Raw genomic sequence first — 25397 nt, forward strand, 5'->3', positions numbered from 1 at the left:
CCTGTTTGTCCCCCTCTGTGCCTGTCTGTGTCTTTGTCCCCCTCTGTGCCTGTCTCTGTCTATTTGTCATCCTCAGTGCCTGTTTCTGTCTGTGTCTATGTTACTCTCTGTCTCTATATACCCCTCTATGTTGCTCTACCTGTTGCAAGGTGATTATCTGAGTATCCAGTGGGATTTATTCACTAAATAGTAACTTGTACTGACATAAGAATGGATAATAAAAATGATTCCCAAGTAGCAGTGTTGGACCATTTGTGCTCAGTTCGGACACTTGTTTTAACCCAACTTCACTCAGTTCTCGTTGTTTAGTGAATAGACCCCTATTTGTGCTGAGTGTCTCTGTCACTCTGTCTTTCTCAGTGAGCGAGTTTGTCAGCGATGCTCTACTGGTTCCTGATAAATGTCGATTCCTGCACCGGGAGCAGATGGATGTTTGCGAGAGCTACCAGCAATGGCACGAGACCGCACGCGGGGTGAGCATTCCTGCCCTCTGTCTTATACATTATCTCATTTCCGAGGACTGTGCCAGGACCTGATCTAATGGCCGCAGGTGGAGAGCCAACTATGACATAAGTGGGCAGACTGACTTCTCGATATCTGGATTGACACGATTTAATACAAACATCACAGCTACAGCGTGTCTAATTCTCATTGTGTGCTAGAACAAGGGTCATGGTGAAAGAACCACTTGGCCACTAGCCACTGTTGCCCCGTGTGATGCCCATTTCCTATTGTAACTGCTGTAGAAGACATGGGACTTTCTGATAACCAGTTAAACTTACACAGAGGTAGCACTATCAAACCTTATGATAGTTATCACAGTTAATTGGAAGCTTCCATTAAAACAGAAAGGTTACCCAAACTCTGAACTAATTGCAGTAAATTAGAGTCGTTTCTGCCGCCACTGATCTAGAGATAAGATGGTCAGTGGATCCCATGGACTGCGATGAGCTCTCACTCTTGTTTTCTAATAATGCGCTGAGTGAATGGGCTTACAAGAGATTGATGTGCGCCCAGATGACACATATCTTAAGGCAGTGATACCGCCATGTTATTATGTTATTGCCCCCCCAGCAACCACGCTTTTTCACTCTTTTCATTTTACGCATAATTGAGTCCGCCATAATTGTTGGATTAAGACCATTAGGCTCTCAGTCCTTGGTCCCCAAATATTTCACACCCTGATGGATACCCTTCAGTTCAGTTTAAGTCTGGTGAGACCCCAATGTTAATTTGTTAGCTATGAATTGGTGTCTTATGGTGCATTTGGTGGTAGTGGGGCAGGGACCAGCGATAATTTCCCTTGAAAGGCTGTACTGATGGTGTATAAGACTTTCTCAGTGTTCGTCTGATATAAGGTGATTTCTCCATTCAGGCCTGCGCCTCCGAGGGTTTGGAGCTGCACAGTTACGGAATGCTGCTCCCCTGTTCCCCTGAGCGTTTCCGCGGTGTGGAGTACGTGTGCTGTCCCCCTCGCAGCCCACTACCAGCAGAGCCCACCAGAGGACAGCCCGTCACAGAACCAGAAGACACCGAGAAAGGGTGGGCAGGGATCTCTCTGTAACTGGGCATGACTTGGTAAACATTTAGGACAAAGGGTGAGGGTGCGTTAGTATTCCCTGGAGAGCAACACTGTGACCAAGAATGTGGACCACCAGAGAGAGGCCTCAATATCACTGCACTGCAGGGGATATACAGATTTGCACCCTTGGGATATACTGTGACACACACTTGGATACACTGTGATGCACACTGTGATACAATGTAACTTACACGGTCATACAATGCAATACATACTGAAACGCTGTATCAGACTGCGACACATTATAACACGCACTGCAATACACTGAGACAGACACTGTGATACAATGAGACAGACACTGTGAAACAATGAGACAGACACTGCAATACACTGAGACAGACACTGCGACAGACACTGCGATACACTGCGACAGACACTGCAATACACTGCGACAGACACTGGGATACACTGCGACAGACACTGCGATACACTGCAACAGACACTGTGTTACACTGCAACAGACACTGTGTTACACTGCGACAGACACTGTGTTACACTGTGACAGACACTGTGATACACTGAGACAGACACTGTGATACACTGAGACAGACACTGCGATACACTGAGACAGACACTGCGATACACTGCGACAGACGCTGTGATACACTGCGACAGACGCTGTGATACACTGAGACAGACACTGTGATACACTGAGACATACACTGCGATACACTGAGACAGACACTGGGATACACTGCGACAGACACTGCGATACACTGCGACAGACACTTGGATACACTGAGACAGACCCTGTGATACACTGAGACAGACACTGCAATACACTGAGACAGACACTGCGATACACTGCAACAGACACTGTGATACACTGCGACAGACACTGTGATACACTGCGACAGACACTGTGATACACTGCGACAGACACTGCGATACACTGCGACAGACCCTGTGATACACAGCGACAGACCCTGTGATACACTGCGACAGACACTGTGATACACTGCGACAGACCCTGTGATACACTGTGACAGACACTGTGATACACTGCGATACACTGCGACAGACCCTGTGACACACAGCGACAGACCCTGTGATACACAGCGACAGACACTGTGATACACTGCGACAGACCCTGTGATACACTGCGACAGACACTGTGATACACTGCGACAGACACTGTGATACACTGCGACAGACACTGCGATACACTGCGACAGACCCTGTGATACACAGCGACAGACCCTGTGATACACTGCGACAGACACTGTGATACACTGCGACAGACCCTGTGATACACTGCGACAGACACTGTGATACACTGCGACAGACCCTGTGATACACTGCGACAGACCCTGTGATACACTGCGACAGACACTGCGATACACTGCGACAGACCCTGTGATACACACCGACAGACACTGTGATACACTGCGACAGACCCTGTGATACACAGCGACAGACCCTGTGATACACTGCGACAGACACTGTGATACACTGCGACAGACCCTGTGATACACAGCGACAGACACTGTGATACACTGCGACAGACCCTGTGATACACTGCGACAGACCCTGTGATACACTGCGACAGACACTGCGATACACTGCGACACCCTGTGATACACACCGACAGACACTGTGATACACTGCGACAGACACTGCGATACACTGCGACAGACCCTGTGATACACAGCGACAGACCCTGTGATACACAGCGACAGACCCTGTGATACACAGCGACAGACACTGTGATACACTGCGACAGACACTGTGATACACTGCGACAGACCCTGTGATACACTGCGACAGACCCTGTGATACACTGCGACAGACCCTGTGATACACAGCGACAGACACTGTGATACACTGCGACAGACACTGTGATACACTGCGACAGACACTGTGATACAATGCAACATACACTGTGATAAACTGTGATACATTGCAATAGCGTTACATTTTCTGTCTCTCCATCAGAGATGAAGTGGAAATTGATGAAGATAACGTTGAAGTCATTGAAGAGGGAGGAGAAGACACAGCGGGAGCAGCTCCAGACCAGCACCCCTCCGTGTGGGATGATTATTTTGTTGGACCTGGATATGAAGAGGAAGTAACCAGCGCAGCACCCACAGTCCCTCCAGAGGTCAAAGGTTAGCTGTTTCTTTACAAGACCCCTCTATAACACTGAACATGGGACAGAGATCCCTCTATAACACTGAACGTGGGACAGAGATCCCTCTATAACATCAGTACAAAAACTGGGGTCCGTCTATACCACTAATTTAAAAAAAAATCTGGCATCCCTTTATACCACTGACAGAGAAATTACTGTTTTGTTAAGTAGTACTCAAACCCACAACTTACTGGATGTTAGTAAGTGCTTAGATAGATAGACAGACAGACAGACAGATAGAGATAGATAGTGTATAGATAGATAGACAGACAGATAGATAGATAGATAGATAGATAGATAGATAGATAGAAGTTGTTTGTGTATGTGTGTATATATATATATATAGATGTAATGAAGGTTGTCGCCCACCGATACAGTTTAATGGCTCTCTGAGCCTTTATTTTAGCAGATGCATGACGCTCTCTGATCTCTACCCGCAGTCTCTCGTCCCACGGATGGCGTAGATATATACTTTGAGTCACCGCGGGATGGATCTGAACATGCTAACTTCTTGAGAGCCAAGATGGAGTTGGAAGAACGCCGCATGAAGCAGATTAATGAGGTTGGCATAGAGGGGGGGTGGAAGATGCACAAACACAGGACTGGCATTTGAATTGGCATTGTACCCATTGAGCGGAGAGGGCACCATATCTTCAATCCTCTGCTTATTGTATAGTAACAATAATACAGCATTCAGCGACACATCATCCCAACACAGGATGGCAGGCCGGGGGCCAGGGTTACATTCATTAATTACACACTATCAAAAGATGGTCTCATTAGCTCGATAAATATAGACCATTAACCTGGACTGTATATTAAACATTGAAACCTGTGGCCCTAAAACCCTGGGTCGGGCCACTCCTGGCCCTGGATAAAATCTAACCAGGACTCTCCCTCACCTTGATAATAGTGTACAATATCTCAGGCGCCCCCAGTGGTTATATGTGGTAGTGTAGGTCAGTTACAGCTATTGTATTTAGAGTGAAGCAATGCAAAGGTGCAATTCTTCTGAAGATCAAGTAACCCCTTGTTCCCCCCTCCCCATAATCTGTAATGTCTTGCGATTTACCGCTTTTCTCTCCCTAGCAACCTTGTGTGTGGGTTGTTGTTTTTTTGTTTTTGTTTGTGTTTTGTATTTGTTTTCATACATTCCAACATGGACAGATGCCTACCCCACGCATGCTTAAACTCCCTCACTGTGTTAACCTCTACCACTTCAGCTGAAAGGCTATTGCATGCGTCCACTACCCTCTCAGTAAAGTAATACTTCCTGATATTATTTTATGGCACTTTTTTCTGATGTGTGTTTCAAAGTTTCTATCTCTTCAATGTTCTGCTAATGTCTTGAAAAGCATATTGCAGCTTTTTCACTAAATGGGTTGATTTCAAGATTTGACAAACGAATTGTAATCAGAAATCGACAAACTGGCTAACGGCTTGAATTATGATTTTTCTTTCTGCAATTGCTATTTAGCCTAATACTTGCAATTCCATTGTCAATTTTCCACAATTCCCTGTTTAGTGAATAACTAGCCTTTTATCACTGCTTGTCCCTATTGATAATAGATTGCACAAATCCTACTCTCAGCACTCCCAGGCATTAAAGACTCTCAGCAATCTACGTCTAGATAGGTAAAATAATTATTACGGCATATATTACAGCAGTCTGGCAATACCAGGTCAAAGTAAAACAACCAACCAGCTCCCAGCAATACCAGATTTCCAATCACATCATTCTGAGCCAGCCAGGGACACTAGGCTTACACTGTTTGCTGCTAGAGGCTGGAATGTACCAACGTCTCTCCTCTTGCAGGTGATGAAGGAATGGGCAGAGGCAGATAATCACGCCAAGAATCTCCCCAAATCTGATCGCCAGGCTCTGAATGAAGTAAGTACCATGACCCCACTGTAAGTCAGTGTGATGTACGCACCTTGCCTGGGAAATCTTTGCATTTGCACAGTTGCTGCATAATTTTATATATTTTAATATTTAAGTGACAGAATTGTTTTATGTTCCTGCTCTGATATCTGAGGAAATGAAAGCCCCTGTGTAGCAGTGATTTACTAAGTAAATCCCAGGTGTTCTGAGATAATCATTTGTCGGATCCATTCCGTCTCTTCAGCTGGGTTTAGTTACAGGAGATTAGGATAGATAATGTTACAAGGATCGGAAGTTCTGAGAAACTCAATACGTGTTTAATATTTGGTGTCATACATACAGAGTATGGAACATAATCTAACAGACGGTGATCATTGATCTCCTCTAACAAGCAACTCTTATCAAAAATATCTCCTAACGAGCAACATTTATCAAAAATATCTCCTAACAAGCAACATTTATCAAAAATATCTCCTACTAAGCAACATTTATCAAAAATATCTCCTACTAAGGAACATTTATCAAAAATATCTCCTAACAAGCAACACTTATCAAAAATATCTCCTAACAAGCAACACTTATCAAAAATATCTCCTACTAAGCAACATTTATCAAAAATATCTCCTACTAAGCAACATTTATCAAAAATATCTCCTAACAAGCAACATTTATCAAAAATATCTCCTAACGAGCAACATTTATCAAAAATATCTCCTAACAAGCAACACTTATCAAAAATATCTCCTACTAAGCAACATTTATCAAAAATATCTCCTACTAAGCAACATTTATCAAAAATATCTCCTAACAAGCAACATTTATCAAAAATATCTCCTAACGAGCAACATTTATAAAACATATCTCCTAACAAGCAACATTTATCAAAAATATCTCCTACTAAGCAACATTTATCAAAAATATCTCCTACTAAGCAACACTTATCAAAAATATCTCCTAACAAGCAACACTTATCAAAATATCTCCTACTAAGCAACATTTATCAAAGATATCTCCTGCTAAGCAACATTTATCAAAAATATCTCCTAACGAGCAACATTTATCAAAAATATCTCCTAACAAGCAACACTTATCAAAAATATCTCCTACTAAGCAACATTTATCAAAAATATCTCCTACTAAGCAACATTTATCAAAAATATCTCCTAACGAGCAAAATTTATAAAACATATCTCCTACTAAGCAACATTTATCAAAAATATCTCCTAACAAGCAACACTTATCAAAAATATCTCCTACTAAGCAACATTTATCAAAAATATCTCCTACTAAGGAACATTTATCAAAAATATCTCCTAACGAGCAACATTTATCAAAAATATCTCCTAACAAGCAACACTTATCAAAAATATCTCCTACTAAGCAACATTTATCAAAAATATCTCCTAACGAGCAACACTTATCAAAAATATCTCCTAACGAGCAACATTTATCAAAAATATCTCCTAACGAGCAACATTTATCAAAAATATCTCCTACTAAGAAACATTTATCAAAAATATCTCCTACTAAGGAACATTTATCAAAAATATCTCCTACTAAGAAACATTTATCAAAAATATCTCCTACTAAGCCAAGTATAATACTCTGCATATATTAACAGCTGTTCTGTTTCAATCAATCAGTCATGTAAGAATCCATTCTTGGATAATGGATGGATCACTGGTCATGTAGTTTAATTCTAGGTTTTGCCGCGTTTTCTAAATGACTGTCCGTGTCTTTCCCCCTGCAGCATTTCCAGACCATCCTGCAGACCCTGGAAGGACAGATCTCTGCCCAGCGCCAGCGTCTTGTTGAGACCCACCTGGGGCGAGTGGTTGCAGCTCTGAATGATAACCGCAGGGCGGCACTAGAGAACTACCTGGCTAGTGTGCAGACCTCACCCCTTGATGTAAGTACCCACGCGTATGTGACCACAGAGCCACGCACATCCTGCAGCCTGTAGCAGATCCACGTAACCCGTATTATGTTGTTCTTCTCTCATTGGTTAGCACGAGCGCGTATTGCTGGCGTTGAAGCGATACATCCGTGCAGAGCAGAGAGACCAGCGCCACACTATCAGACATTACCAACATGTGAGCAGCGCAGAGCCTGACAGAGCGGAGACCATTCAATTCCAGGTGAAATGCTACCCGGAGTATAAATAAAGTAAAATCTACTCGATTATATCTCGATGCTGATTCTCCTCTCACCCTCTCTCTCTCTCCATGGTTTTATTACTAAACAACACTGGAATTGAAAATTGTAGGACAAATTCTCAATAGCACAGATTTAAATATATATATATATATATATTATTTTAGTAATTTGACCTTAAATTTGCAATTCTATTGTCAATTCTTCACAATTCTCGATTCAGTGAATGAGCTTGATAAAGTACAATTTACTATAACTTCAAACCGTCCCTGAAAGTTTTTTTTTTTACTTCTCTCTTGATTCCTTCTAGGTTCTCACGCACCTTCGCGTCATTGAAGAACGCGTTAACCAGTCTCTGTCTTTACTTTACCGGAATCCACAGCTTTCTCCAGAACTCAAAGACCAGATAGGTTTGTACAGAATCCTGTTATGTCCGACATTACCTCGCTCACTCCGCGTCAGCTAATAATCTCCACTGTCAAGCCTTGATTTTATGGAACGAACGGTAAAGATAATAAACACCGAATAGATGGATTTGTTGATGACCCTTACAGCGCACTGAGAGAGGGGAACCTGCAAAAAAAAGGCACAACATTGTATTTCAATTAATGGGTCTCCGCAAACAATCTCTTTAGATCATAATAACTCACTGAGAATTTTCTGTCTCATTTTTTTTTTTTTTATTCATTCTTTATTTTTGCACACGACAGGTAAGGCAAGAGGAATACAACTGTGTGGCTTGCGCAGAAGCCGAAATACAAAGAATAATAGTGCAACCATAACGATTAACATCAGCACACCCGACAAGCCACTCTATACTTCCTACATTACTTGCCTCCTATCGAGGATTTTTAATTTTTAATTCTTCATTTTTACCCAAGATATGAGCAGCAAGATTTCAGTAATGTTTAGGCTAGCGCAGAAGCCCTTTTTGAATAGAATCTTACAGTGATATAGTGCACAAGAGTACATATAAATAAGCCTCTCTTTGGTTTCTTCGTTCTTCGCCACCTATCTAGGGTTTTATAATTATTCCAGGCTATGTAGCTGAATATGGAGCTCTAACTCTATGCGCCAGGTCTACCTTTAAGCATCCTCGTTTCTCCGTTTGTTGAAACATGCCCGGGAGACAGATAAAATAATATACAAAAAAAAAGGAAAAATACTAAGAGGAATGAGACCTAAGAAGGAGATATACCCCTATATACTGATGGGCCGAAGCCCATATAGGCCAGATCAAGGCCTGAAATAGGACTGAATTAGGAGAAAATAGAAAAGACTAGGAGAAGAAGAATAGGGAGAGAAGGAAAAAGAGAAAAAGCAGGTGTAGCCAGGGAAAGAAAAAAGGGGGGGGGGGGGGCCTGGGGAGGGCCGGTCAAGGTAAACAGAGTCCAGGACACCGTCAGTATCCCGCGGCCCTGGCACCTAGTTATTCACTCGTTCGTATCCCTTCAGTCGCTACTGGAGCCCACCAGACTGTTATCCCATGGTTCCCAGGTCCTCTGGAAAGATATAGCCATCCCCTTCAATCTAGCGGTCAGGTCATCCATGACTCTGCTTTCCCGTATCCTGGATATAACCCCTCGGAACTCTGGTCCCTCGGGTGAGAGCCATGCCGTGGCTATCGCTCTGCGCGCACTTAGAGTGATCGTGTGTACCAGTTTCTGTTCTCTCTTCGTCCAACCCTCGATGGACCTGTTGAGTAGGTATATCCACGGGTTCATGACCAAAGGCTTACCGAACGTTTGTTTCAGCAGACCTTCTACTGATTTCCAAAAGCCTTGTATTTTGGGGCATTCCCACCACATGTGGATGTAAGTGCCTCTTAATCCGCATCCCCTCCAACAGTCGTCTGTATCTACTTTCCGCATATTGTGTAGGGTCACCGGTGTAGAATACCATCTGAACATGGTCTTCCATGCCTGTTCTTGCATCGTAACACAGATGGAGACGTTTCTGTTTGCTTCCCATATCTCCTGCCACTCTATGCCTTCCAATGCCTCCCCTAAGTCTGCTTCCCATTTATCAATGTATTTTAATCTGCCCCATTCCTTAGTTTCAGTGCTAAGGTGAGCGTATAGGATCGTGACCATGCCCTTGGGTGTGGTGCCCTCTAGACATAATCTTTCGTAGAAAGATAGCTTACGCTGGGCTGCTGCTTTAATGCAAGGTCTCCTAGCGAAGTCTCGTATCTGGATATAGCGAAAAAAGTCCGCTGGGGTCAAGTGGTTACCTCGCTGAAGTTCTTCGAATTGTATAAGTTCCCCGTTTTTATATAGTTGGTGGATACGTTGTAATCCAGCCTTTTCAATGTTTCGGAAGTTTCTAGGGGACATCCCAGGAGGGAAGTCTCTGTTCCTGAGTATCGGAGCCATAGGGGAGGGGGATGAAGTAAGCCCATATTTGACGCTGTTAGCATCCCATAGGTATAGGGAATTAAGTATGGCCGGGCATGTTACCCTTATCATCGGCCTTTTGTCCTTCGAGACCCATAAGGTAAACTGGGGGACATCTAGACCCACCATCATGGATTCTATCTCCACCCACCTTCTTTCCCCCATTGGGGAGTGCCACATGGCCACCTGGGTTAGCTGGGCTGCCAGGTAATAGAAGTACAGGTTCGGCAACCCTAGTCCCCCTCTATCCTTTTTCCTATATAAGACTTGTCTAGCTATCCTATGTCTCTTATTTTGCCAGACAAAATCGCCTATCGCCCTCTGTAACGGCACCAGTTGAGATTTCGTGATTCGTACTGGCAGAGCCTGAAACAGGAATAGGAGGCGGGGTAGAATGTTCATTTTCACGGAGTTAATACGCCCTATCCAGGAAATAGGGTTATCCGTCCACTTGTCTAGGTCCCCTATCAGTGTCCGTAACATGGGTTCATAGTTTTCTGCGTATAGCTTTCCGGGGTCTGCCGTTAGGTTAACGCCTAGATATTTTAAGGAGTTCGATTCCATCCGGATTTGATACTTTTCCTTTATCAGGGAGATATCAGCTTCCGGTAACCCTATTGACATTGCACTGGATTTCTGGATATTCGCCCTGTACCCGGATAGTTCCCCATAGACCCGTATCTCTTCCTGTAATGCTAACAAGGACTCGATCGGGTTTGTGACTGTCAGAAGGACGTCATCGGCATAGGCGGAGACTGTGAACTCCTTATCCCCTACTCTGACCCCTCTAATATTCGGACGTTTACGTATTGCCTGTAGTAAGGGTTCTAGTGCCAGCACGAATAGTAGGGGAGAGAGAGGGCACCCCTGCCTGGTTCCGTTGTGCAGCTGAAACGGGTGTAGTGGGGCTCCCGTAATCTGTATCTGTGCCCGTACGTTGTGATACATCGCTTTGGTGACTTGTATGTATTCTTCTGGGAAGCCAAGATGTTTCAATACTGAGAACAAGAATCGCCATCTGACCCTATCAAAGGCCTTCTCAGCGTCAATGGAGACCACTAGAGAAGGAACTCCGGTGGCCACTTGTTTCCAAATAAGGTCGACGTTCCGCCTGGTGTTCTCGAACAATTGCCGTCCTGGAATGAATCCGACTTGGTCCGCATGTATAAGAGAGTTTAGGAGCGGATTCAACCTTTCCGCTTGTATCTTTGCCAATATTTTCAGGTCATGGTTTATTAACGATATGGGTCTGTAGTTTTCAGGTTGGAGCGGGTCCCTCTCAGGTTTGGGCAGTAATACAATAGTGGCTAGTGCCATCTCAGAGCCTAGATGTTCACCCTGTCTTAAGCGATTGAATAGTGCAGTCAAGTGAGGGACAAGCTCCTCTCTGAAGGTCTTGTAGTATGACCCGTCGAAGCCATCCGGTCCCGGCGCTTTGTTACCCTTCAGGCTCGAGATAGCGCTATCAACTTCTTTCTCGCTGATCTCCACCGCTAGGTTAGCTGCTGCCTCTCCGGTCAGTTTGGTCAGACCGAGGTCTTCCAGATAGCGCAAGATGTCGCCCTCCCCCTGCTCCCCCCGGGTGTTGTCATCTGGAGTATGATTGTATAGGTGTTCGTAGAATGTCTCGAAAACCTGCGCGATTAGTTTTAGTCGTGCCGTCCGGGTGTCTAATGGCCGTGATGTGGGGCCGGGTTTGTCTAGGCCGTAGCGTTCTAGCCAGCAGGGTGTCCATTTTGTTGGCTTTGTCGAAGAACGTGCGTTTCGACCACGCCATAGATCTGGCCGTATCGTCCAGTAGTAGGGTGCGTATGTTCCTCCTAACCGCCCCCAGCTGTTCGTATGTCGTAACATCCGGCGAGGATTGGTGTTTCTGCTCTAGATTCCTCAGTTGTTTCAGTAGAGTGTCGAGTTGATGGTGCTTCAGTTTCTTCTTCCTTGTGGCCAATTTAATGAGGTTCCCCCGAATCACTGCCTTATGCGCCGCCCATACTGTACTAACGCTCACGTCTGGGGTGGTATTTGTGACAAAGTATTCTATAATGTCCTTCCGAATCTGTTCCATTATCCCAGTGTCCCTCAATAGAGATGCGTTTAGTCTCCAGGTCCAAGGGCTCGCTATACATAGGTTTCCAAGTATAATGGAGACATCCGCGTGGTCCGACCATGATATATTACCAACTTCCGATCGAGCTATCCTGGGCAACCCCGTTGCATTGACCAGGAACAAGTCTATCCTGGAATAGGTGCCATGGGGGGCCGAGTAGAACGTGTAATCCCGATCCATTGGGTGTTGTGCCCTCCAGACGTCTACTAATCCTGTACCTGCAATAAATTTTTTCAGTATCCGGTCTTGCCCTCCCATCCCCTGCGACCTCGGGCCTCCGTCTCTCGAGCTCCTGTCCGCAGCCGGGCATGGGGTGGCATTAAAATCCCCTCCCATGAGAATCAGTCCATGAGGCAGTGCGGCAATCTTGCCTCTAATCCCATCCCAAAAGGCGGTGTCCGGCTGGTTCGGTGCGTATATATTAATTAGATGTACGCAGTGTGAGTGCAAAGTGCCAGAAACAAATAGATAGCGTCCCTCCGGGTCGGCATCTTGAGTTGACATCTGAAAGGGGCAAGTACGTTTAATGACGATGGCCACTCCATTACGTTTACGTCGTGATCTAGCTTCAAATGAACCCGAGAATGTATGGTCCCGAAGTCTAAAGGCGGCCTGTTTAGGGAGGTGTGTCTCTTGTAAGTAGGCTATTTCCGAGTTCATCCTCCTTAACTCCTGAAAGAGGAGGCGCCGCTTCTTGGGGGCGTTCAAGCCCTTAACATTCAACGTGGTGACCTTAAGCTCCATCATGGAGTATGTTTAGTACTACAATGCTACTGATTCTCTGCAGACGTCTGGTGAGCTGCAGCCGCGCCCCAGGGCTCTCACAAGGTACCAACCCCCCGAACGCCACCCCCGAGAGAAGGAGAATGGGAGAAAAGGAGAGAGAAAAAGATAGGGAAGGAGGAGAAGATAAAAAAGATAATGGCATCTGGACTGAGCCGGATGCAACAGTGATTCTGGACTCACTAATCGCCAGAATGTAGTGGGTAGCGCTTGCCCACGTCTCCGCCACGCTCAACGCAAGGAGGAAACTGAGGATCCCCAAAGCTCCTACTCCTACGCGCGCATCGCATACGGTTATGACCTCTAGGCTTCAAGGAGCAAATCCCCATCCCCTCTGACGTGACTACTCTCTACTGCGACAGTTGCTTAGTAAATTCCGGGGATCCTAAGCTCATAAACCCTACTCCCCATAGGGGGAAAGTAGGGGGATATGGAGGTGAGGCGGCTTTCCAGGCTCCACCTCCACTCCCGCGCCTCTATACTCGGTCCCACCTCACATCTATGGGGGCCCCTAAAACTCACACTAGGCAGGTGGTCTAGGGTCCTAATCTTGTGCTTCATCAGATATAAACAGTAACAGTGACCATATGCGTGGCTTGAGTATATTCAAAACAATCCTCTGTCATTAATACAAAAATGGAAGGTATAACATAACCCGATAATCTCGGTGAAACAGATATTAAAATGATTTATCACAAGGCACCCTTTTCGTTAGAACACATATTACCCAATTTGGGGCAGTGTCCCTATACCATTTTGAGGCAGCCAAGATCAGCGCCATCTACCTTAATAGGGGTCCCAACAAATAGGATGTGCTCCAGGTTCCCAGTCCCGCTATGCTTGACCTCTGCAAGGGCTGTCGTGAGTGCGCAGGTGTCCCGCCTCCCAGTGGCCTCCCTTGGCAACCACCCCACTCGTCTGAGGGCATCCCATATCTCCCTTAATAAACCAAAGGTGCTCCCGTTCAGGGCCGGGCAATAGGGCCTCTAGCATCAGACGTTGGGATTAGGGGTATCTCGGAATCCAACTTGGAAATAATGGGTAGTGACATAAGGTTAACGCCTATATTGGGTGATATATTGTAGGTTTCAACTCCCCTTTGATCCTGTAAGTGCTAAGGCTATGTGTATTTTGGAGCATGGGCAGTTCAGGGTTCTAATGCTTGGCCTATCTGGGATGTGGTGAATTGTAGTGTCAACTAGATTCGCACATGCCCGTATATCCACAATTCCGGAACAATCGTGTGTTATCCCCCCGCCAACGTAAGGTGTTACCTGTGGGCGCCCCTCCCTCCCCCCCCTGCCAACAAAGCAACAGTATAACGTAGTGTTTGGTGTTCATATAAACAGCTTATGAAGTATAGCAGGATTGCTCATCCCTTCCCTGTCTGCTGTACCTCTGGCAACAGTCGTAATAGCGCTGTAAATCATGTTTATTGACATTATACATCTTTTATATTTTTATGTTATTTTTATATATTTTTATGCTTTTAGAGTTTCGTAGACCGCTTTATTCGTTGATACGTATGTTTTTTTTTTTGTTTTTTTTTAACTGTTTTTGTATTATGATTGTTTTCTCCCCCCCTCACATGTTCCGTTTTTATGTGTGTTTTAAGGGTCGCCCTACAATGTCAACAGAGCTTAAAAACCCTGCGGGTATGCTAGGGTCCCAATCCACTCGGCCGTACTATTAACTAATAACTATAAGCTCCCAATCAAGGTGGGCAAAAGGTCACGTAAAGGCCATGGCTAACATACGGACCGCATCCCATGGGGGTCCCATATACAAACCCGTGTATAAGCAAAGGAAAAACACATAACAAAAAACTACATAACAATGTCAATGGTAGGCGAAAGTCCCACTTGGGGGGTCAGTCAACATGTAACCCCATGGCTCGTGTTAGAGTGTCGGTACCCAGACTGGGCGAACCAAAACTCGGGCAGTTTGAGCGGTATCCCCCCTGTCCCCCCCCCCAAATGAACACCACTCCAACGGTGCCACTGCGGCCTGAGCAAGACCCCGAATAAAGGCAGAATATTACCTTAGTCCCACTGCAACCCATGAGTATAAGGAGCGGAGGCGTCCACCCAGGCCTTCATGGCCAGTAGCCCCTGTATTCGGATTTTACAAGGAGCGTTACTGAGTATAATCGAGTCGTGTAAAAGTTATGGCCCGGGGCTGGATCAGGAGCTCCCCTCAACATATCCCCCTCCCAATAAGACATAGCCATCCCCCGGACACCCCTGGGCGTGATACCCCCTGGAGAGAGTGGCATCCTGGGGCCCTATAATACGATACCCTCCGCAATTAGTTGTGTCCTCTCGGTCCTGACTCGCGCCACTCCGTCTGCAGCTGGGGAAGGCCCTCCGGATACATCGCTACGTTGGGGAGGTCGGGTGGCGGCTGGACGCCCAAACCACGGAGCAGTCGATGCGGATCACCTCCCGGGGCCAGGATGTGCGCCCTGTCCCCACGGAACACCATCAATTTGAAGGGAAAGCCCCAAGCGTATTTGATGCCGGCTCCTCTCAAGGCGTCAGTGATGGGGCGCCAGTCTCTCCTTCGTTGCAGTGTGGAGGGCGCCAGATCGTGGTAAAGGGAGATCACTCCCCCCGCATGTCGTATGGGTCCATCACGGCATTTCTTCATTAGGGCCTCTTTGGTCCTGTAATGCAGGAATCGGAGAATTACGTCTCTCGGGGCAGTTGTATCGTTCCTTTGGCTTCTCAGGGCCCTGTGTGCCCTTTCAATGTGCCAATGTTCCTCTGGTATATTCGGAAGTAACGGTTTGAGGATGGTGAGTACAAGCCCTTGCAGGTCGTCATCTGGGCCCTCAGGTAAGCCTCGTAGGCGGAGGTTATTTCTCCGAGAGCGGTTCGCCATGTCCTCGATGGCTAGGTCCGTCTCGACCAGGTGTGCTGTTACCCGGTTTAACCGCTCAATCACGGCATTGTGGGCCAGTGTGGTTGTCTCCATGCGGTCTTCGAGTCTGGCGGTGCGGTCACCTAATGCCCCGATCTCGGCCTGGAGAACCGCGGTGGACTTAGCGATTTCACCGGCTAGAAAGGCCTTCACCTCTGCTAGTTTCGCCAGGATGGTATCCTGGCCCCTTGGGGATTCTTCTCTGCCCGCACGAGGCGAAGACTGCGGTGACTGGTCGACGCCATCTTGGGTCCCTTGTCGGCCTAGCCTTTGCGCCGACATTAGATCGAGGACTGTCCCCCCAGATTCAGTGCCCCTCTTTGGTTGCTTCTTGGAGGGTCTCTTCTCCATGGCAGGGATTATCTTGGGGAGTTTTGCGGACAAAAAAGGTCGCTTTTGTAAGCTTTTTATGCGCGGTTAAGCGGAGCTCTAGTGAGACACGTCTAGTCTCATCGACGGTCAGACCACGCCCCTTCTGTCTCATTTTAAACCAATTTTCTTTCTCTGAAAATCACAATCAGACTATTCAATTATGAGACAAGATGCACTATATCATTTGCTTCAAATCAATGAGAGACATCATAAACAACACCCCACAGTTTGCACAGCAGGTTCCCAGTTTACAGATAAAAAAAGTAGGTTGTGTATTTTCGGTCAATCTTTGTTGTATTGAGGCGGAGAGATAACATAGATCACAAAGGTACAGTCATCATCGATTCATTACAGTAACAATATGACAGCATATGAGTGAGGACAGCAGTCCGCCAGGGGTCATAGCAAGTGACGTGACTTGGAGGGACCATGCATGATAGGTAACCGTGAGATTAAACAAGCCTCTTTTATGGAAAACAAAATACAATATGAGCATACTTAGTAACAGAGCTAGGTGCCAAATACTCAGTTTTCATACATGAGGGAAGGGTGACCACGTAAAGGATGACCCTCACAGCAGATATAAACAATAAGGTATCCAGTAGCATATAAGACCACTGGACACCAAGGCACAATGAAGTCGTGATGAGGCCTTTGGGAGAAACACAAACCCTGCACGCCTGGCGAAGGGATAGCCGCCATCTTGGTTTCTCCTCGCGGGTGATGAACTGCAAGCGTGCAATTCAGAGCACAAGGTGTGGACAGAATAGCTAGCCTCCGTATATGCAGTGGGGACCGAGATATCCCCCACAGGGGATAGGAGTGCGGTAGAGCCATACAGAGAGTCCGCAAGCAAGGAGGTCGGTCGCCTCTCCTTAGCTCCATTCCCAGTAGGCCGCAGCAGAGTGTCTCTGGTTCCTGGTGGGTTAGCAATACAATTCAAGTATCGGTGTGATCTTTTGGAGACTCCCACTGTTATAAAGCCCTTCAAAGAATGTAGCTGCTGATTAACTGGGGTTTGCACCCCAATATCGGTGTGATTTACAGGAGCTCGAGTGCAACACGTCTGCTCTGCATAGAAGCCAGGCTCCGTAGGGTGTTTATTCACAAATCAACGAGTTGCGGCAAACTAAAAACCTAATTTTAAAAAAAGTAAAAAAATATAACAAAAAATGGCAGCAACTAGTAGCTCACCTGATACCCACATTCAAATAGATGGAAATGAAACGCCCTGCATCCAAAAGGGGGGAGCAGAGAAAGGCAAAAGGCAGCTGGAGATAGCAAAATCTACCAGGAGGACACTTTTCCTCCTCTAGGACCCAATCCTTTATTTTGTAATTGCTTGAAAGGTAAATAGGGACCAATTTCCCCCCGCACATGTTCTGAAGTGTTTAGATACTGACGTTTGTCTAATGCAGGCTTCCCCAAACTCCGCTCTCCAAATGTTAATGAACTACAGCTCCCATGAATGAAATAGATAGGCTGAGATTCATGGGAGTTGTAGTTCAGCAACATCTGGAGGGTCGGAGTTTGGGGAAGCCTGGTCTAATGCTTTCTGACTTAATGCTCAATATGTGTTCTGCTATTCTTGTTGTGAACTTGTGTTTCTTACATTTTTACACGTTATAAGATACACAACCCCCTCTGTAGCACAATTTATGAACTCGTTTATGTTATATTTCATTTTGGGGACGGACGAGATGAACCTCTTTTGGCCACATTTATGCATGCGTTTGCATTTCAGCTGTTTCCGAAGATTGGGGAGTATTTGAGGAGAAAAGACTTAGTGATAGAATTGATTTCAAAGATTTTGCTCTCCTAGCGCAACTCCTACATTTAGAGTTCCATAATTTCCTATAGAATGGGTCGGATCTTCAGGACTGGAAGAGGTTTTCGTATTATAAGCACTGTAGCGGCACCCCGGTGTAGTAGGGGTTTACGCCGCTGAGAAGGTGTCCTTTCCCCCTCAAGATGAAGTCAGCTAAAGCATAACAGGTTCCCAGTAATTACGAATCCAAGTAAATAGCCATCCCCTCCAAGCACGAGACGAGACTCTGTGTTGAGGGTCAAAGTAGGAATAATGTTTATTCTGCAACTCGGGCTTTTATGCCGTACAACAACTCCTCCCCGTATCCGGAGGAGATAATACATTTACAGTGGGAGTCACTCCCACTGTACCGGGCAGAATATTTTACAATTATTACAGGTTTAATAACACACACAATATGTAACGAAAATACAATGTGCTACGTGTATTAGGGAACGGAGATCTAAGGGAACAACATACGTGAAAATCCCCTAGATCGGTTGGGCCGTTCGCCAGATACACGTTTGCACCAATTACGCAGGAACTATACAATATAAACAAAAACTCTCTTTTGGATCCGGTGTCTTTATTTCGGTACTTTGGATCCGTCGACCAGCATGGGCGTACGTTGTCGGTAAGGTCGAAATTCGTCGTGTGGAAAGTTCGGTCATTAGTCCATGCGGTCAAAATGGCCGCGACCCATTGTTCTCTCCACGTGGCAGTGTGTACCGTACGGATCCACAAGTACCCGAAATCCACAATAGTCCACACACAACGGCAATTCTCCGCGATGGTATCTGTCACTCCAAAAAGGGGTCTGTCACACGGCTCCCTCCTAGTGGTACACTCCGGCAGACCTGGATTGATCCTTTCGGATTAACTTAGGGATGACCGGAATTCACTTGTCCGGAGAATTGTCAAGTTGTCGAGACAACCCATCGGCGTTGCCATTTAGCTTACCGGGTCGATAGCTGATGGTGAAATTGTACGTTTGCAGGGCCAAGCTCCATCTTAGCAATCGGCCATTGTCTCCTGCGACCCGGTTAAGCCATACCAATGGATTGTGGTCGGTTACCAAAGAAAATTCTTGTCCATACAAATAAGGTGTTAGTTTTTTCAATGCCCATACCAGGGCCAGGCACTCTTTCTCTACGGCCGCATAACTCACTTCCCTCGGTAACAACTTTCGGCTGAGGTATGCGACCGGATGCTCCTTTCCATCTTCCCCGATTTGGCTCAGCACAGCCCCCAGTCCATACATGGAAGCGTCTGTATGTACAAGGAAACGTTTGTTAGGTACTGGGGCAGCCAAGACAGGAGCATTAACAAGGGCATGTTTGAGCGATTGGAATGCGGCTTCGCAAGCGGGAGACCACAGGACCTGTCTGGGTAAATTCTTCTTGGTCAAGTCAGTCAAGGGCTTGGCTACCGTACTATAATCAGGGACAAAACGCCTATAATACCCGGCGGTCCCTAAGAAGGCCAATACTTGGGTCTTGGTATTAGGTGTGGGCCAGTTCGCTACTGCTTCAACCTTGGCAGGCTCCGGTCTCTGGTTCCCACACCCTACTCGGTGACCCAGGTATTGGACCTCGGCCATTCCTAAATGGCACTTCTCGGGTTTTAGGGTCAGGCCCGCGGCCCGAATCTTATCTAGGACTACTCCTATGTGGACTAAATGTTCCTCCCAAGTCTCACTGTAGATCGCAATGTCATCCAGGTATGCACATGCAAACTCCTGGAATCCATCGAGGAGCCGATCCACCATTCGCTGGAACGTAGCCGGGGCATTTTTCATCCCGAATGGCATGACCTTAAATTGGTATAGGCCAAACGGGGTGACAAATGCCGACTTGGGGACGGCATCCTCGGCCAGGGGAATCTGCCAATAACCCTTGCAGAGGTCTATGGTAGATAGATAGTTACCCCTGGCTATGCGATCTAGTAATTCGTCTACCCGGGGCATGGGGTAAGCGTCAGTGGTAGTCTTTTCATTCAGTCGTCGGTAGTCGACGCAGAACCGAGTGGTTCCGTCTTTCTTGGGGACTAGGACTACGGGAGAGGCCCAGGGACTGTCTGATGGCTCAATAACCCCCAGCTGGGTCATTTCCCGTATTTCCTTTAGCATCCCGTCCCGGACGGCTTCCGGAATACGGTAAGGGGGTTTTCGGAGGGGGGCCTGCCCTGGGGTTTCTACCTTGTGTATGGCCAGGGTGGTGTACCCTGGCTCCTGGGAGAAGGTACTCTGTTTCTCCCATAGGAGCTGTCTCGCTTGTTCCAGCTCCGTAGGGTTCAGTCGCTCTCCCAGTTTCACTAGGCTAACTGGGTCGGGGTGAGTCTCCCTTTCTAGCAGGTCCGGTAGGGGTAAATTTTCAGGGTCATCGGTAGCTGGGGCACAAACAGCGTGAATGTCTTCCTGCCGTTCTTGGTATTCCTTCAACATGTTCACATGAAAGGATCGTTGGATCCGTTCATCTGCACAGCTGGCAATAAGGTAGGTGGTATCACAGAGTTGGGCTAAAACCTTGTAAGGACCCTGCCACGCAGCTTGCAGTTTGTTGTCCTTCACCGGTTTTAGCACCAATACCTTCTGCCCTATTTGGAATAGTCGTTGCCGGGCCCCCCTATCGTACCATCGTTTCTGTCGCCCCTGGGCCGCCTGGAGATTCTCCCTTACCAATAGGGAGAGCTGCTCCATGCGGTCCCGGAGTTCCAGGACATATGGCACAATAGGTGTCCCTGCCTGTTCAGTCTCCCCTTCCCAGTGGTCCCGAATGAGATCGAGGGGTCCTCGCACCCTCCTCCCATACAATAACTCAAAGGGAGAGAAACCCGTAGATTCTTGGGGGACCTCCCTATATGCAAATAACAGGTGGGGTAAGAATCTTTCCCAGTCTCTGCAACCGTCCGTAAAGGTCCTCAACATTTGTTTGAGAGTCCCATTAAAGCGCTCACAGAGACCGTTAGTTTGGGGGTGGTACGGGGAACTGAGCAGGGGTTTAATGTGGCACACTTTCCATAACTGTTGTGTGAGTACGGCAGTGAACTGGGTTCCCTGGTCGGATAGGATTTCTTTAGGGAACCCTACCCGAGTGAATATCTTAACCAAGGCATCGGCCACTGTCTCAGCTTCAATATTTGACAGAGGTACTGCCTCGGGGTACCGGGTCCCATAGTCTACCACAGTAAGAATGTACTTCTTACCGGATGGGCTAGGTCGCGCTAGGGGGCCTACAATGTCGACGGCGACCCTATAGAAAGGTTCCCCAATGATCGGCATCGACATTAATTTGGCCTTTGGGCGATCCCCCCTCTTACCCACCCGTTGGCAAGTGTCACAGGTTCTGCAATATTGTCGCACGTCCCGGTTAAACCCTGGCCAGAAGAAATTCTGGGTAATCCTATGGCCCGTGCGACGTACTCCTAAATGGCCGGCTAAGGGTATATCGTGAGCGATCCTCATGATCTCTTGTCGGTACTTTTTCGGTAGCACTAGTTGCTTCTGTGGGACGGGGTTTTTACCTGTTGCGGGCTCCTGGGGGATCCTATACAGTCTATCCCCCACCCACTCGTAGCTTTCCCCATCCGTCCCTAGTTCCTTTTTGTCAGCCTTTTCTCTATACTTCCGTAGAGTGACGTCCTCCCGTGTCTCCCTCCCGAAAGTCTCAGGGGTATCCCAGTCTAAGGGGGTCTGTCCTAAGGTCACAGTCGGAGGGTTAGATCTTACCTGGGTCTCCACGACCGGCGGGCCGATTCCAATGGCACGAGCCTGAGCCCGGGTGGTGACAGGGCAGGCTCCAGCAGGGCCTTGAGGAGCAAAAGCGGACAACAGCGGGGCTAAGTCATTTCCCAAGAGTACTTCCGCGGGTAGCCCTTTCATCAGGCCCACATTCACTTGGCCAGCTCCCACCCCCCAATCCAAATGCACTCGGGCCGTGGGGAGGCGATGTACTGCACCCCCGGCCACTCTAACGGCCACCGTTTGTCCAGTATGTTCCTTTTCGGGGACCAGGTCGTGTTGGATCAAAGTTAGGGTGGCCCCAGTGTCTCGTAATCCACTGACAACTTGTCCATTTACTCGGACTGTTTGTCGGTGATGCTGCCGGTTGTCTACGGCAGCCGCATATAGGGGATTGGCCTTGTGCAAAATCTCCCATTGCTCTTCCCCCAGGGGTTGGGCTTCAATGCAATGGGCCCCTGAGGTAAAGGGCCGGGGGTTCCCTTCAGTGGGCTTCCTCCAAGAAGCTTGTCGAGCTGGATCTAGTGGGCATTTGTCTCTCAGGTGGCCCACCTGTTGGCACCTATGGCACCGCCGGCGGTCCGGGACACTGGACTGGGCGAAGCGGGAGGAAATGCTGTAGCTAGGTTGAGTAGCGGGGGTGGTTGGAGTAGGGCCGACGGGGCGGCTTTCGACTCGGGGAGCTGTCTTTTGGACCGAGGGGTCGGGTTTGTGGGCGTCTGCGTACTCATCGGCCAACCGTGCGGCTTCGGGTAGGGTAAGGGGTCTCCTATCCCGAATCCACTCTCTGAGCTCCTTGTCCACCTTTTCAAAAAAATGCTCCAACAAAAATAATTGTAATACCTCCTCCGCGGTGGTAGCTTGGCACCCATCCATCCAGTGGCCAGCCGTGCGTTGTAATCGGCAGGCCCACTCGGTGTAGGAGTCACCGGTTTGCTTTCGGGATTCTCGGAAGCATCTCCGATATGCTTCGGGGGTTACCGCATATCGGGACAATAGAGCTTCCTTTACCAATCGATAGTTTCCCACCTCATGGTCCGGGATCGCCCGGAAAGCATCACTGGCTCGGCCGGATAATTTGCCAGACAAAATTTTGACCCACTCCTCGGAGGGTACTTTATGCAAGGCACATTGCCGCTCAAAGTCCGCTAGGTATTGGTCAATCTCCCCCTCTGCTTCCACAAAATTTTTAAAAGCGGCAAAGTGTACTTTCCTCTTTTCCTCGGGGGTTTGAAAAGTCCCAGCAACTGGACTGGCGCTGGTGGAAGTCTGGCGCCGGTTGGCATCGACCGCTGCAATGACTTGGGTCACGATCCTAGGTGAGGGGTTTGGTCCGTAGTGAGCCAGCCTTACCCTCACCTCGTGGTCGAATCGTTCGTCTTCCGGGGTTCGGACCAATGCGATCTCCGGTTCTGGGTTTGGTTCGACACCCGGCTCGCCATTCTGTTCAGCTAAGTCCAATGCGACCAACTCTGCCAAAATGTCTCGTTTCTTTTTGTTGCTAGCCGAACGACCACGGCTCTCCAACAAGTCTTTTAGGGTAGATCGTTTCAACCTTCCGTAGTAGGCCTCCATCCTGTTTGCTCTCGGTAGCTGTTCTTCTGGGGTGAAAGAACTATCCCGCCGCTGCCACCAATTGTAGCGGCACCCCGGTGTAGTAGGGGTTTACGCCGCTGAGAAGGTGTCCTTTCCCCCTCAAGATGAAGTCAGCTAAAGCATAACAGGTTCCCAGTAATTACGAATCCAAGTAAATAGCCATCCCCTCCAAGCACGAGACGAGACTCTGTGTTGAGGGTCAAAGTAGGAATAATGTTTATTCTGCAACTCGGGCTTTTATGCCGTACAACAACTCCTCCCCGTATCCGGAGGAGATAATACATTTACAGTGGGAGTCACTCCCACTGTACCGGGCAGAATATTTTACAATTATTACAGGTTTAATAACACACACAATATGTAACGAAAATACAATGTGCTACGTGTATTAGGGAACGGAGATCTAAGGGAACAACATACGTGAAAATCCCCTAGATCGGTTGGGCCGTTCGCCAGATACACGTTTGCACCAATTACGCAGGAACTATACAATATAAACAAAAACTCTCTTTTGGATCCGGTGTCTTTATTTCGGTACTTTGGATCCGTCGACCAGCATGGGCGTACGTTGTCGGTAAGGTCGAAATTCGTCGTGTGGAAAGTTCGGTCATTAGTCCATGCGGTCAAAATGGCCGCGACCCATTGTTCTCTCCACGTGGCAGTGTGTACCGTACGGATCCACAAGTACCCGAAATCCACAATAGTCCACACACAACGGCAATTCTCCGCGATGGTATCTGTCACTCCAAAAAGGGGTCTGTCACAAGCACCTTAGAGTTACATTGTTTACTACAATCTGTAGCAAACAATCTTTCGTCTTGTTGTGATCAGTTATGAGACCTCAGCCGAGTTTTCCTCCTGTGACTCATATTGGCATCTATTTTGTTTTATTTTTAATTCATTATTACATTTCATTTTAGGTTTTTGGTTCATGGCCTTTATTTCCACTTCAAGGGCCAGTTTCCATCCTCTTATGGTAATAACCCATTTAAAGAAGGTGATTTCCCAATTCCTCTGCTTGGTTATGGAATATTCCCTCAGTAGAACAATTCTCCCAGAGGGATTGCATTGAAAGTATGGCGGGGTGACAGCTATCCGCTCTTGGTATGGTGCCACCCGGTGTTTTCTTTCTCAATCCTGATGTAATAATCTTATTATTGCTGCTGTCCCCCTTTAAATGGAAGTCTAATAAATCTATTTCGTATTGTTGATTGTTACTAGAAGAATAGAGGTTCCAATCTGGGTTATCCAGGCTTTTGGCAAATTGGTCACAAGTATCTGAGCTCCCCTCCCACACAAAAAGCCAACCATCTACATACCTCCTTCCAGTGGGAACGTACAATCCTGGCTATAAGATATTATATATTCTATTTTATTACTGCCAAATGTGGCATTTCTGATCTCATTTCACCACAATTCACTGTTTAATGGAATCAGACAATACCCCACGCGTTCTACTCTTTATATTGTGTAATCTCGGGTTATTATATGGTCTGTAATCTCAGGTTATCATATGATCTGTAATCTCAGGTTATTATATGGTCTGGAATCAGGTTATTATATGGTCTGTAATCTCAGGTTATTATATGATCTGGAATCAGGTTATTATGTGGTCTGTAATCTCAGTTTATCATAGGGTCTGTAATCTCAGGTTATTATATAGTCTGTAATCTCAGTTTATCATATGATCTGTAATCTCAGGTTATTATATGATCTGTAATCTCAGGTTATTATGTGATCTGTAATCTCAGGTTATCCTATAATCTGTAATCTCAGGTTATTTTATGATCTGTAATCTCAGTTTATCATATGATCTGTAATCTCAGGTTATTATATGGTCTGTAATCTCAGGTTATTATATAGTCTGTAATTTCAGTTTATCATATGGTCTGTAATCTCAGGTTATTATATGATCTGTAATCTCAG

The 25397-nt window shown here is 46.9% G+C and overlaps 1 protein-coding gene across 2 annotated transcripts in view; it reads left to right on the top strand.

Annotated features, from left to right (window-relative positions):
• Window positions 1-25397, top strand: part of APLP1 (amyloid beta precursor like protein 1) — a 62302-nt gene that overhangs the window by 23831 nt on the left and 13074 nt on the right. For both annotated transcript variants that reach the window (XM_063436568.1, XM_063436567.1), the window contains exons 4-11: window positions 361-473; window positions 1376-1542; window positions 3518-3690; window positions 4154-4275; window positions 5530-5604; window positions 7346-7504; window positions 7605-7733; window positions 8060-8159. In XM_063436568.1, the coding sequence (XP_063292638.1) occupies window positions 361-473; window positions 1376-1542; window positions 3518-3690; window positions 4154-4275; window positions 5530-5604; window positions 7346-7504; window positions 7605-7733; window positions 8060-8159 (1038 nt within the window). The remainder of the gene's footprint in view (window positions 1-360; window positions 474-1375; window positions 1543-3517; window positions 3691-4153; window positions 4276-5529; window positions 5605-7345; window positions 7505-7604; window positions 7734-8059; window positions 8160-25397) is intronic.

The sequence above is a fragment of the Pelobates fuscus genome, chromosome 11, assembly GCF_036172605.1.
Source record: "Pelobates fuscus isolate aPelFus1 chromosome 11, aPelFus1.pri, whole genome shotgun sequence".
NCBI lineage: Eukaryota > Metazoa > Chordata > Amphibia > Anura > Pelobatidae > Pelobates > Pelobates fuscus.